Source organism: Leptonychotes weddellii, unplaced genomic scaffold, assembly GCF_054177405.1.
Source record: "Leptonychotes weddellii isolate Sample4059 unplaced genomic scaffold, ASM5417740v2 HiC_scaffold_1924, whole genome shotgun sequence".
Classification (NCBI taxonomy): Eukaryota; Metazoa; Chordata; class Mammalia; order Carnivora; family Phocidae; genus Leptonychotes; species Leptonychotes weddellii.
Window position 1 is genome coordinate 2,137 of NW_027777885.1, and position 11,725 is coordinate 13,861.

Genomic DNA, 11,725 nt, shown 5'->3' on the forward strand with positions numbered 1-11,725 from the left:
AATTTTCAGGCCCACCACTGACCAGAGCCCTACACCCAGTGAAAGTGGGAGAAAGTTTCTCATTGACTGAAGGACAAAGGGAGGGGACTCTTGCTTCCCCGTGGGGAGGGGAGGTTCCAGCTACCACGCTAGGGACAGGGATTCCTGTCTCCTTTATCCCCTGGTGAGGCACCTTCCCATGACCTCCTAAGGCTGAGAGCCAGGGCCTACATATAAGGACAAATAAGAGGGTGGGCACATCCTCCCAGGATGTTCAGAGGGAAACACTCCCCATAGAACCAAGGGCTGGGGCGTGGGGGAAAATGGGATGATGTTGCTCAGAGGGCACAAACTTTCAGTTATAAGCTAGGTTCTGGGTTTAGTATAGTTCCTATAGTATGATGACCATAGTTAATAATACTGTGTTGTATACTTGAAATTTGCTAAGAGGGTAGATCTGAAGTGTTCTTCCCACATCAAAAAAAAAAAAAAAAGGATAAATATGTGAAGTGATGGGCGTGTTAATGAAGTAGGTTGTGGTGTTCATTTCACAAGGCGTATATATGTTAAATCATCACTTTGTGACCCTTTAAAAAATCACATTTACACCTTAAATATATACAGTTTTATTTGTCAATTATAGCTCAATAAAGCTGCAGGGGTAAACAAAGGGAAACATTCCAAACTGGTGTGTTTGTGTGTGTTTGCGTGTGGGTAGACACATCTCAAATGGGGCCATTCCTTCTCACGTGAGGTGGCGCTCCCTTCGGTGGAAGGACCCATGGCCCCTAAGGCGTAAAGTGGCCAAGTCCACCCAAATGGACAAATGAAAAAAATGTCATTTATCACAGACATTTTTAATTATTAAGATTATTGAAACAAATTAATTATGAAGATTATTAAAATATCATCATGTAGGGGAGGCCACATCATTTCCCTCAGATGGTTTTCCTGACTGCCCTCCCCAACCTTGAAGTAGTTTCTGAGGCCCATCTTGACTGGCTTAAGAAAAAACCCTTATATATCAGAAGCTCAGACATAGAGCAGGCTGAGCTGGTCTCAGGAGTGAAGGAGACCAGGGCGTGGGCAGGGCTCCATCTCTCTGTCTCTGTCTGCACCCCTATTGCTTCTCTCTGTGCTTCAGTCACTCACGTCATACCCCAACTTCTTCCAGCAGAGAGGACGCGGCTTGGGTCCCACCCCAGCAGCTCCGACCACGAGCCCCAGCCCCACGTTGGGTAGGGTGGGGCATTTGCTACCCGAAGGAGTAGGAAAAGTCCAGGGAGACATGACACCTCAAGAGGGCCCCAAGTTGTGTCCCTGAGCTGTGTAGAGCCGGGAGGGTGCCCGGCCAGCCCTTCAGCGCCCCCAGCCTCAGTCACTGCCTCCCGAGGACCCAGGGGCATTTCTTCCACGGCCTGTGTCTCCTCTGGAAATGGGGTCCCAGGGCGGAAGATTCCGCTCATCTGTCTGTCTAAGGGGCTGTGTCTCTGACAAGATCAGAGGACAAGTTCATACAGATGGACGGTCTCTGCTGAGGCCCCTTCAACCAAAGGACAGCACTGACCAATGCGAGCAAGATGGGCACCTTGAGGAGCGCCAGGAGAATGTAGTGGTGCCTGCAAGAGGGGACAGAGCCGTCAGAGCCTTAGGCACCCCCAGCCCCGTCACTCCCAGCGCCCTGACAGTGGGGAGCATTGGCCAGCCCCGCAAAGCCTGTGACCCTGGGCCTGGCAGCCCCACTCCGAAGACCCCCGTGAACCTGCTCAGTGGCTCAACCATGAGGGCTCCTCGGAAGGAACTTCACCTTGTTGGTTTTGCTTTGCTCTGGGCCCACCTTCCTTTCTAATTGCACCTCCTGCAGCTCCCCTTTCCCGAAGTGCATCTCCGCACCTTAGGGTCACCCTCGACAGGCTGTGTGCCTTTGCCACCCCGAAAATGCCAGTTCCAGGCGGCTGAGCCACGCTCCTGCCCCGCAGCACCCAGTGCCTCGCACTGTGGGGATTTTGTCTTATCTCCCCTTGGCACGCTCGAGGTCATCAGGGCTTTTTTTTGTCAACAACTGAATGTAGAGAAAGGTTCTGCAGAATGGCTTCCTGGGGAGGGTGGAATGGGGAGATGGGGGGTGAGGGGCAACACGGGCAGGAGCGAGTTGGTGGGGGGGTGGCTTTGGGCCTTGAGCCTGGCTGTGACAGTTCTGGGGTCCCATGAGGGTGCAGACGCAGAGTAGGAGAGGCCCCAGGTAGGGGCAGGGTAAGGACGGCCACCACTCACCTGATGTAGGAGTCGGACAACACCCTTGCATGGCCGCTGGTAGTTGTTCTAGAGAGCGGGCTCGCCCAGGTGCTCAGAACCATGCCCACTAGACACAGGCAGAGTCAGTCACAGGTTATGGGGACAGACGGGGGCTCGTGGGCGGCTCCCAGGGTCCTGCCCCCGCCCCCTCCGGGAAGCCACCCTGCCCCTGGACTGGGAAGCTGGATATAGTCCCCAGGCTTCTCCCTTTCTGCTGGGTTTTCTTTTTCTTTTTTTTTAAGATTTTGTTTACTTATCTTAGAGGTAGGTGGAAAGACAGAGGGAGAGGGAGAGGGAGAGAATCTCAAGCAGACTCCCCGCTGAGCACAGAGCCCAACACGGGGCTCTGTCTTACCACCCTGAGATCATGACCTGAGCCGAAACCAAGAAGCAGATGCTTAACGGACTGTGCGGCCCAGGCGCCCTCTGCTGAGTTTTCTGAACCACCACTTAGTCGCTTTCCATCAACTCAGGTGTGGCACGAAGAAATAAAAAGGAAACAGGAGCCTGCACTCTTGCTCTGGGAGGTGCTTCTGGGGAGAGAGATCTGTCTTTCCACTTCTCTCCACTTACCCCTCAAGGTGGGACTTTAGCCAGGGGGGATACATTGCTGGTCCTCAAGCAGTGCCTGAGCTGGGCTCAAGGACATGTGGTTCTGGAAATGGGGTGCCCAGGTATTGGGGTGATAAGGAAGAGGAGGAGGACTCCAGAGGGCTGGTGAATAAGAGGGCACATTCTGGTTCAATCGTGAGCAATGGCTGTGATAAATTAAACATCTTTATGAGAAACTATGAAGACAGTTTGTGGTCGGCTACTTGGTCATGGATTCCTGAGACCAGCTTGGCACTGAGTGTTCATGACCTATTTTTTAGTTGAGTCCTAGGCCTGAGGAGACCCCAGGACAGCCAGAGGGGTCCCTGATGTTGGCATAATGATCAAAGCCTTCCTTTCTCCTTACAGCAACCACTGTTACTTGAGCCCCTTCCTGGGTCCCTCTAATTCCTTGCTTGTTCTTATGCTGCCAGGGAAAGTAGTGGGCAGGGCGGCTGGGGGCCCAGAGAGGAGAGGCACTGTCAAATGCCCAGAGCTACTCTGTGTTGGCCAGGTTCTTGAGGTTCAGTGCTGGGACACTCTGGGCTTCCCCAGGTGTCTCCCCTGCCCCTCTCTGTGTAGTGACGGGTCTGGAGTATGACTACCAGTGACCACTGCCTGGAGCAATGCCCTGGGATCCAGGGCATCCAAGGTCCACCCATACCTCTGATGAGAGACTGTGGGGCTGCCAGGGTTGTGGGTCCCCAGGAGAGCTGGCCTGGGCCATGGGCAATGAAGGCGGGGTCCACGTCCCCACCCCTACCCCAAGACCTGCCAGCCTTGCGTGCATCAGCCAGATGCCTCAGGTGACCTCAGGGACTGTGATGGGGACCCTGTTCTCAGGTACTCAGCCATTTCCCTTCTGCCCTTGGGGAGGGGAAGCAGAAGCCCTCACTCTTTCTGTCCTGAGGATGAGGGCCTCACTGCGTAAATGAGAAAGTTCTTACCTGGGTCAATGGTCACTTTGATAGGTGTCCCAGGGTCGGGTCCATATCTGCTAATCCCACACCAGTAAGTGTCTGTGTCATCTCGCCTGACGTCCTCCATGGTCACAGTGAACAAGCAGTGACTCTGGTTGTCCCTGATGGACACACGGTCTGTCTTCATTACTTGCTCTGATCCATTGGTTTGGGCGAGGATCTGGCATGATATCCAGTCTGCTCCGCGACACCACCACTTCTCGTAAGTCTCCCATTCTGCTGTATAGTGACACTGCACGCTCACCAAGCCCCCTTCTAGACCCCTCACGGACTCTGGGCCTTGGATGGAGAAACAGCCTGGAAAACAGAATCCCAAGATACAACTCCTACCACCTTGAGCCAGGCCTGGTCTGGGAGTCTCATGGGCTCAAGTGGCCCCAGGTTGGTGTCCAGGGACTGAGCCAGGGTCCGGGCCTTTGCAGCCACCTCCTAGCTGACCCCAAAGATCCGCCTCCTCTGTCCAGCTTCCCCATCAGCTCCCGCAGTGATAATGTCCGGCCTCTTCGGTCCTCACTTCCCTGGTCCTGCCCACAATGTCACCACTCCTGACTTTCTGACAGTCTTTCTTGGCTTTGAAACTTCGTCCTCATCCACTGTCCTCCTTCTCCGACTGCTCATCTCTGAGGCCTTTACTGATTTCTCTTCCTCCCTCTTTAAATCTTGGTGCAAAAATGGTATGTTGGTAAATACTTAAAAACTAGCCCTCTGGGAGGAAAATCTCCATTTGTAGCATTTTCCAGTTTCTGTAGTGTAAATATTCCCACCCCGGTTGATCTCAGGCAGTCAGTGCAATGTCACTGGACACACAGCTGAGAAGAGTCAGTTCTTGCAAGCCAGTGTGAACCAGCCCCGGAGCGCTGCAGGGGGAGCTCAGGGGTCCCTCTCCAGTCCTCATTTTGTCCCACTTTATTACACCCCCATGGAGGGATTCTCCCTTCCTCTGATTTTGGTTATTGCCAACATGCTGATGGTTCCCCAAATCCATGTTTGTGGTCCACATTCTTTCCTTAGCTCCAGCCTACTGTTTCCAAATACACACTGTACATCACTAACCCAAAGTCAACCACTCCCCAGTGCCTCGGAATGATTTAAAATGCTTTCGTTGGGCATTCAACTTCTTTTTTTTTCCATTTCAGATCCAAATTCTCTGACCAGCACCATTTCCTGCTCCTCCTTGCCTTCCACTGGACCTTATAACCCACCCCCACTTTTCTCTTCCTCTGAGCCTGATGAGCCTTCCCAGGCGCTATATCACTGCTCATGTCCTTCCTTCCACCTGGAAACCCTTCTCCGAGCCCAGCCTGCCTACTGATCACCTTATTCCCTTTCCCAACTAGAATTGCTTCCTCCTGTTGCTCCATGCCCTTATAGGAACCTGAGTCCCACACTGGTATTTTGTATCATTACCAGTCTCTCTCTCTCTCTGTCTCCCTTACTAGGACGCTCTGTCCTGAAGGGCAGAGACTTTGGATTTGTGTTTTCTCTCTTCCCCAGCCCCAGTCCCATGTCTTGCATGGTATCTGGATTCTGGAAGGTATCAATAAAGTTTATGATTGTTTTTGAGAAGGCGCTGGCTGTCATTAGGTTTTTTCAAAGTTGCCTAACAGAGTGTTTGGATTCCTTTTCTGTGTTTTTCTGTGGTGCATGCATAGAAAAAATTGAACACTAAGTGTTGTAAACTCTTAACAGTGGTCACTGCTGAACCTGGGGCTTGGGGTGAAGTTTCCCTTTCTAAATCACGTATTTCTATTATGTGTAAATGTTTACAATATCATTAACTGATAAAAACAACTAAGAAAAAAAATTTTAATAATTGAAAGGACTCAATTAGGAAAAAGATTGCTAAGAGACAGTAATTGATGTCAATGAAAATCAAATACAAGAGTTGGCAGAAAGGGTGGTTTTCTTTCTTAAGACAACAATAGCAACAACACAGCTACGATCCAAAGCTGAGGGTCAGTTAGATGGTATTTTCCAACAATCAAAAATAAGGTTAGAGATGTTGCTGCTTCGAAATAGAAGTTTCATCAATCCCAACTTTGCTAATTTAATCTGGCAGTAAAGCATTCATAATGTGATTTGGCTTGTTTTTGAAAAACTATGTGGGAAGTTTTCATAAACACAGACTGTGATGGGGAGAACTATTAATCAGGTCTCTATGTTTTGTTGAGAGTTGATCTGATTGAAGGTGGAGATGCGAGGATAGCAGTCAGCTGGGAGCAGGACTCAGGAACAGGGCCAATGGGTTTTAAAAGTATAAGGCTGTTTGAATCTCAATTTTTCCTTTCCCTGACTCTGAGATGTAACCTCTCTCCTTCATGTCAATCCTTCGGGAAAGTTTGCTCCATGTGCACCACCCTTGTGTGAATAACCTTGTGTCAAAGTCAAGAAAATAGTTGAGCTCCCTGTCTTGGCTGATAGCAAGGCAACCAAGGGGAGAGCTCAGAGCAGGGGGCCTCATGGGGCATGGGATGTGCAAAGGGGTTTGAATCCACCTCGTTTTGCACTGATGGGGCAGGGCATCCCTGCTGGTGTCCCCACACAGCCTTGCCAGCTCAAGTGCTGAAGAGTAATTGCTGGTGTACAGGTCTGTGCTCCTGTTCCCCCACTTGCAAACACTCACTGAGCACCCATGGATGCCAGTGCCCTACCTTCCCCTCAGGGCTGCTGCTGGACTGTGTGACAGAGGCGACAGGAATGTCCTACTGGAAGCTGGGTCATTCTGACTTCACTCCATCCACCTTCTTTCCTTTTCATTTCACAGAAATAACCCCAGAGCATCTAAAGGCAGTCTGTTAGTGGGTTGGCTTGTCTTGCATCATTGACTACTTCACCCCCTTCCTTCGTGAACTTGCAGAGGAGGAGGGACACCCTGTCTTGTTTCTGCAGCCAAGCCACCCTGCCCAAAGCCACAGAACAGCCACTGTGGGTCTCAGCCTTCATCTAGGGGAAAAGACTGTGTCAGTGTGTGCATATAAGGGACACTGTGTGTGAGTGTGCGTGTGCACATGAGTGTGTGTCTAACACTATATGAGTGTGTGAGCACACAGATGTGAATGGGGGCATGACTGCATATGGGTGTGTGCATCTGACTCCATTGTATGAGTGTGTTGTGTGTGGGAGCCCAGGCAGTTCACCTTTCCTCTTGGCCTCTGGGTGAGCTGGATGTTGGGGTTAAGAAAGAGAGCAGATGGGGGTCTTTGAATTCAAATGCAAAGCTAGAGTCCAGGGGGAGAGGCAGACATTCTGAACTGCTGTCCTTTGGGAATTCTGGGCTGTTCAGAGTCCTGCCTAAGGGGCATAGTGGTCACAGAGAAGCCACCCGTCTACAGGTATCATCACGGGGCTTCTATCACTGATAAAATCAGAAATGGCCTTGACAACTTAAGAATGACCACAGCCCTTGTCTATTTACATCTGATCTGAATAGCAGAGTCCCCCAACATTACAGCTAGGAAGGGCATCAGAGACATTCCATTCACATCAGAAATCCAGGTCTTAGAACAAGGAGGGGGCTTGCCCATGTCATGCGCTCTTGTCAGGACTGGAACTCCAGTCTCCCAAATCCCTGGCTATGCCCTCTTTTGGGAACCCCTTTGGACCAGTCTGTTTTGCTAGAAGGTCTGTCTCCCGGCTCATAGAGAAGGCTGTGTGTGACCCACATGCACAGCATACATTGTGCAAACTTTTGGACTGACCCTAATGTCCTCTCGGTGTGTGTAGTAGCTTTCCACAGAGAAGATACATGACCCCCTCCCATCTCCCTCCTGGGTTCCTGAGCAATTTTCTCTTTGAAAGTCTCGGTTCCTGGGCATGGCGTCCAAGGTCCTTCTTAATCTTGTCTTGTGCGTTTCCAACCTCACGGCCAACCAGTCACCCCAAGGCCCCTTGCACACTGAGGGCCTCTGTGCATGAATGCACCATCCTTTCTCAAGCCTCCATGTCTTGGTCAAGCAGTCCGCTCTCCCTGGAATGTTCTTCTCCCTTCTCTGCTTGAAGGGTTGATCCATTTCTTCAAAGCTCATCCAATGGATGGTGTCTGTATGGCTTTCTGTATCTCCTTCAGCCAGACCTGCTTGGGCCTCTGAGCACCCCTCCATCAATGCCTGCCATTGGGTTGCTCTTTATCTGCACATCTCACCCACTGAGCTGTCTGGGGTCCCCTTTCTAATGGCCAGTCCTGTTCTTTTTTTCCCTTCAAGTCCTCAGGGCCCGGTGAATGCCTGGCACAAAGTAAGAACCCAGCGTGCTTTTTTGCTGAATTAATTAACTAAACCACCTCTCATTTCCCCAGATATGACACCTCCCCTTCTGCCTGGGATAGCTCTCGGTCCCCTGCCCTGGCCCAGGGGGACCAACTCCCCAGAGCCCCCACCACACTCACCTGGGAAGCTGAGCAGGAGAAGAACTAGCCACAGCCGCATGGTCCTGGCTCCCAGGCTCCTTGCCCCTCTGCCGACAACTGGAGAGCACACTCGGATCCCAGTTGGACTCTCACAGCTCTGCCTGAGCCCAAGCTTGCACTTTGTTTGGGTTGCCTTTGAGTTTCTGACCCACTCACTTCCTTTTGTAAAGTATTTCCTGCTTTTAATTATTCAGCAAATTGAGTGTCCTTTCTTGGAAGGGCTGGGGCACAGGACGTAGAAGTCGCTGCCACATAGGAAAGAGGAAACCGGGCTGTATGGAGTGAGGAGGGGCAGGGTATGTGTCTGCAACAAGGGCAGACCAGGGGGCATCTGGCCTACCAGACTTTGGGTCCAAGGGGTACAATAGTCTGGGTGTCAACTCCAGAAATGTTTCTCTACCACAGCAATGGGTCCCAGCAGCAGGAAACATCACCTCCTTCCTACTCAGGTGTCACGTGAGCCAGCTTGCCATACTTGGAGATGCGTTTGTTCAGGTGTTATAACCAAGGGCATAAAAGTGCAGGCTGGGGGCGCCTGGGTGGCTCAGTCGGTTAAGCGTCTGCCTTCGGCTCAGGTCCTGATCCCAGGGTCCTGGGATGGAGCCCCACATCGGGCTCCCTGCTCAGCGGGAAGCCTGCTTCTCCCTCTCCCACTCCCCCTGCTTGTGTTCCCTCTCTCGCTGTCTCTCTCTGTGTGTCAAATAAAGAAATAAAATATTAAAAAAAAAAAAGTGTGGGCTGGAGGATCAGACAGACCTGGGCTCTAACCCTGAGCACCACTTACAAACTGTGTGAGCATGGACAACTTACTGAACTTTTCTGAGCCTCAGTTTGTGTATCTGTAAACTGGGTTATGATGGGAATAACAGAAGAGTTGTTACGAGAATTAAGTGAGAAAAAGTGTGTGAAGCTCTGAGGACACAATCCTGGGATCTGTGTTAGTGTTCGGGGCAAAACTTCAGATGCTCGATGAAAAGTCGCATAAAATAAACCCAGGGCAGAAAGCTGAGAGAGAGAAGGCTGATGGACTGGGTTTCCTCATTAGTAATAAGGCAAATTCTAGCCTTAACCTGACATAATTTAATTCGCATCCTGATTTATAACCCAGTAGCTAAAATTCTTAAAGAACAGCTTTGGGAAACAGATGAGTGTCTGGCCTGGTATCCAGGCCAGGCTGTGGAGGGAGGAGGTCTTCTGGAGGTCCTGTGGTTGGGGACACATTCAAAAAGGCTGAGAGGAGGAGGACGGTTCAGTCCTGTAGTGATGCAAATCATATTACAAATAGAAATCAAAAGGTACTGGCATAAAAACATATAGATCAGAATTGAGGGGCGCCTGGCTGGCTCAGTCGGTAGAGCACGTGACTCTTGCTCTTGGGGTTGTGAGTTCAAGCCCCATGTTGGGTGTGGAGATGACTTAAATAAATAAAACTTTAAAAAAACATAAACATATAGACCAGAATTGAAAGCCTACAAATAAGCTCCCACATATAAAGTCAACTAATATTTGACAAGAGACCCAAGAATAGCCAATGGGGGAAAGTATAGTCCCTTCTAGAAATGGTGATAGGAAAACTGGAGAAGAATGAAACTGGACAGTGCACAAATATTAACTTAAAATGAATTAAGACTTAAACGTAAGACCCAAAACTGTGACACTTATAGGAGAAAACAGAGGAAAAGCTCCTTGACATTAGTCTTGGTAATAATTTTTAGATGTGACACCAAAAGCACAAGCAATGAAAGCAAAAATTAACAAGTAGGACTGCATCAAATTAAAAACTTGTACACAGCCAACAGAAACAATCAATAAAATAAAATAAAAAGATAACCCACAGAATGGGAGGAAATATTTGCAAATCATATATCAGATAAAGGGTTAATATCCCAAATATTAAAGAGCTCATACAACTCAATAACAACAACAACAAAATAACAATTCCAATAATATGATTGGTTTCGTTTTTTAAAAAATATGTCAGGGTCCCTGAGTGGCTTGGTCGGTTAGGTGGCTGACTCTTGGTTTCGGCTCATTTCAAGACCTCAGGGTCCTGGGATCGAGCCCCGCGTTGGGCTTGGCACTCAGTGGGGAGTTTGTTTGAGGATTCTCTCTCTCCCTCTCCCTCTACTCTCTCTCAAATAAATAAATCTTTAAAAAATAAATTAAAAACAAAAATATGTGGGAAGTTTTCATAAACACAGACTGTGATGGGGAGAACTATTAATCAGGTCTCTGTGTTTTGTCGAGAGTTGGTCTGATTGAAGGTGGAGATGCTAGGATAGCAGTCAGCTGGGAGCAGGACTCAGGAACAGGGCCAATGGGTTTTAAAAGTATAAGGCTGTTTGAATCTCAATTTTTCCTTTCCCTGACTCTGAGATGTAACCTCTCTCCTTCATGTCAATCCTTCGGGAAAGTTTGCTCCATGTGCACCACGCTTGTGTGAATAATCTTGTGTCAAAATTGAGAAAATAGTTGAGCTCCCTGTCTTGGCTGATAGCAAGTGGCAAATGACACACAAAATGGGCCAAAGGCAATCAAGGGGAGAGCTCAGAGCAGAAGGGCTCATGGGAGTGTGGGATGTGCAAAGGGGTTGGAGCCCACCTTGTTTTGCACAGATGGGGCAGGGCATCCCTGCTGGTATCCCCATGCAGCCTTGCCAGCTCAAGCTCTGAAGAGTAATCGCTGAGGTACAGGTCTGTGCCCTGTTCTTCTACTTGCAAATGCTTAGTGAGCACCCACTCACCAACTCCTTCACACGGGTTTCCATTCCTCCACATTCTCGCCAATGCTTGCTCTCTCTTGTCATTTTGGTGATAGCCATTCTGACAGGTGTGAGGTGATGTCTCATCGTGGTTTTGATTCGCCTTTCCTTGACAATGAGCGATGTTGAGCACTTCTTTATGTACCTGTTGGCCATTTATATGTCTTCTTTGGAAAAATGTCTATTCAGTTTCTCTGCCCATTTTATTTAAGAGAGAAAGAGACTGAGGGAGCAGGAGTGGAGGGGAAGGGGAAGAGGGAGAGAGAGAATCTTAAGCAGCCTCCATGAGCTCAGTGTGGAGCTTGATGCGGAGCCTGATGTGGGGCTTGAGCTTGTGTTGGATGAGAAAATCATGAGTTGGACACTTAACCAACTGAGTGACCCAGGCACCCCTCTCTGCCCGTGTTTTTTTTTTTTTTTCCTAATTCTTTTTTTTTTTTATTCTTATGTTAATCCCCATACATTACATCATTAGTTCTAGATGAAGAGTTCCATGATTCATTGTTTGTGCATAACACCCAGTGCTCCATGCAGAATGTGCCCTCCTCAATACCCACCACCAGGCCAACCCATCCTCCCACCCCCCTCCCCTCTAGAACCCTTAGTTTGTTTTTCAGAGTCCATCGTCTCTCATGGTTCGTCCACCCCTCCGATTTCCCCCGCTTCATTCTTCCCCTCCCGCTACCTTCTTCTTCTTCTTTTTTTTTTCTTAAC

The 11,725-nt window shown here is 49.4% G+C and overlaps 1 protein-coding gene across 4 annotated transcripts; it reads right to left on the reverse strand.

Annotated features, from left to right (window-relative positions):
* Positions 1-589: 589 nt before the first annotated feature.
* On the reverse strand, positions 590-11,353 carry LOC102737032 (CMRF35-like molecule 7). Of its 4 annotated transcripts, none has more exons than XR_014141957.1 (5): positions 8,230-10,747; positions 3,813-4,142; positions 2,630-2,807; positions 2,254-2,341; positions 590-1,598 (listed from the first exon to the last, which is right to left on the reverse strand). XR_014141957.1 is itself a non-coding variant. In XM_081810166.1 (5 exons), the coding sequence occupies exons 2-5, from the start codon at positions 8,267-8,269 to the stop codon at positions 1,454-1,456; spliced, it is 603 nt and encodes a 200-aa protein (XP_081666292.1). In that variant the 5' UTR covers positions 8,270-8,495; positions 10,994-11,353; the 3' UTR covers positions 590-1,453. The 4 variants fall into 4 exon arrangements, 2 of the variants coding, with proteins under 2 accessions (XP_081666292.1, XP_081666293.1); XM_081810166.1 differs by lacking the exon at positions 2,630-2,807 and adding an exon at positions 10,994-11,353 and having other exon boundaries at positions 8,230-8,495; XR_014141956.1 differs by having other exon boundaries at positions 2,254-2,807; positions 8,230-10,960.
* Between the last annotated feature and the right edge of the window lie 372 nt (positions 11,354-11,725).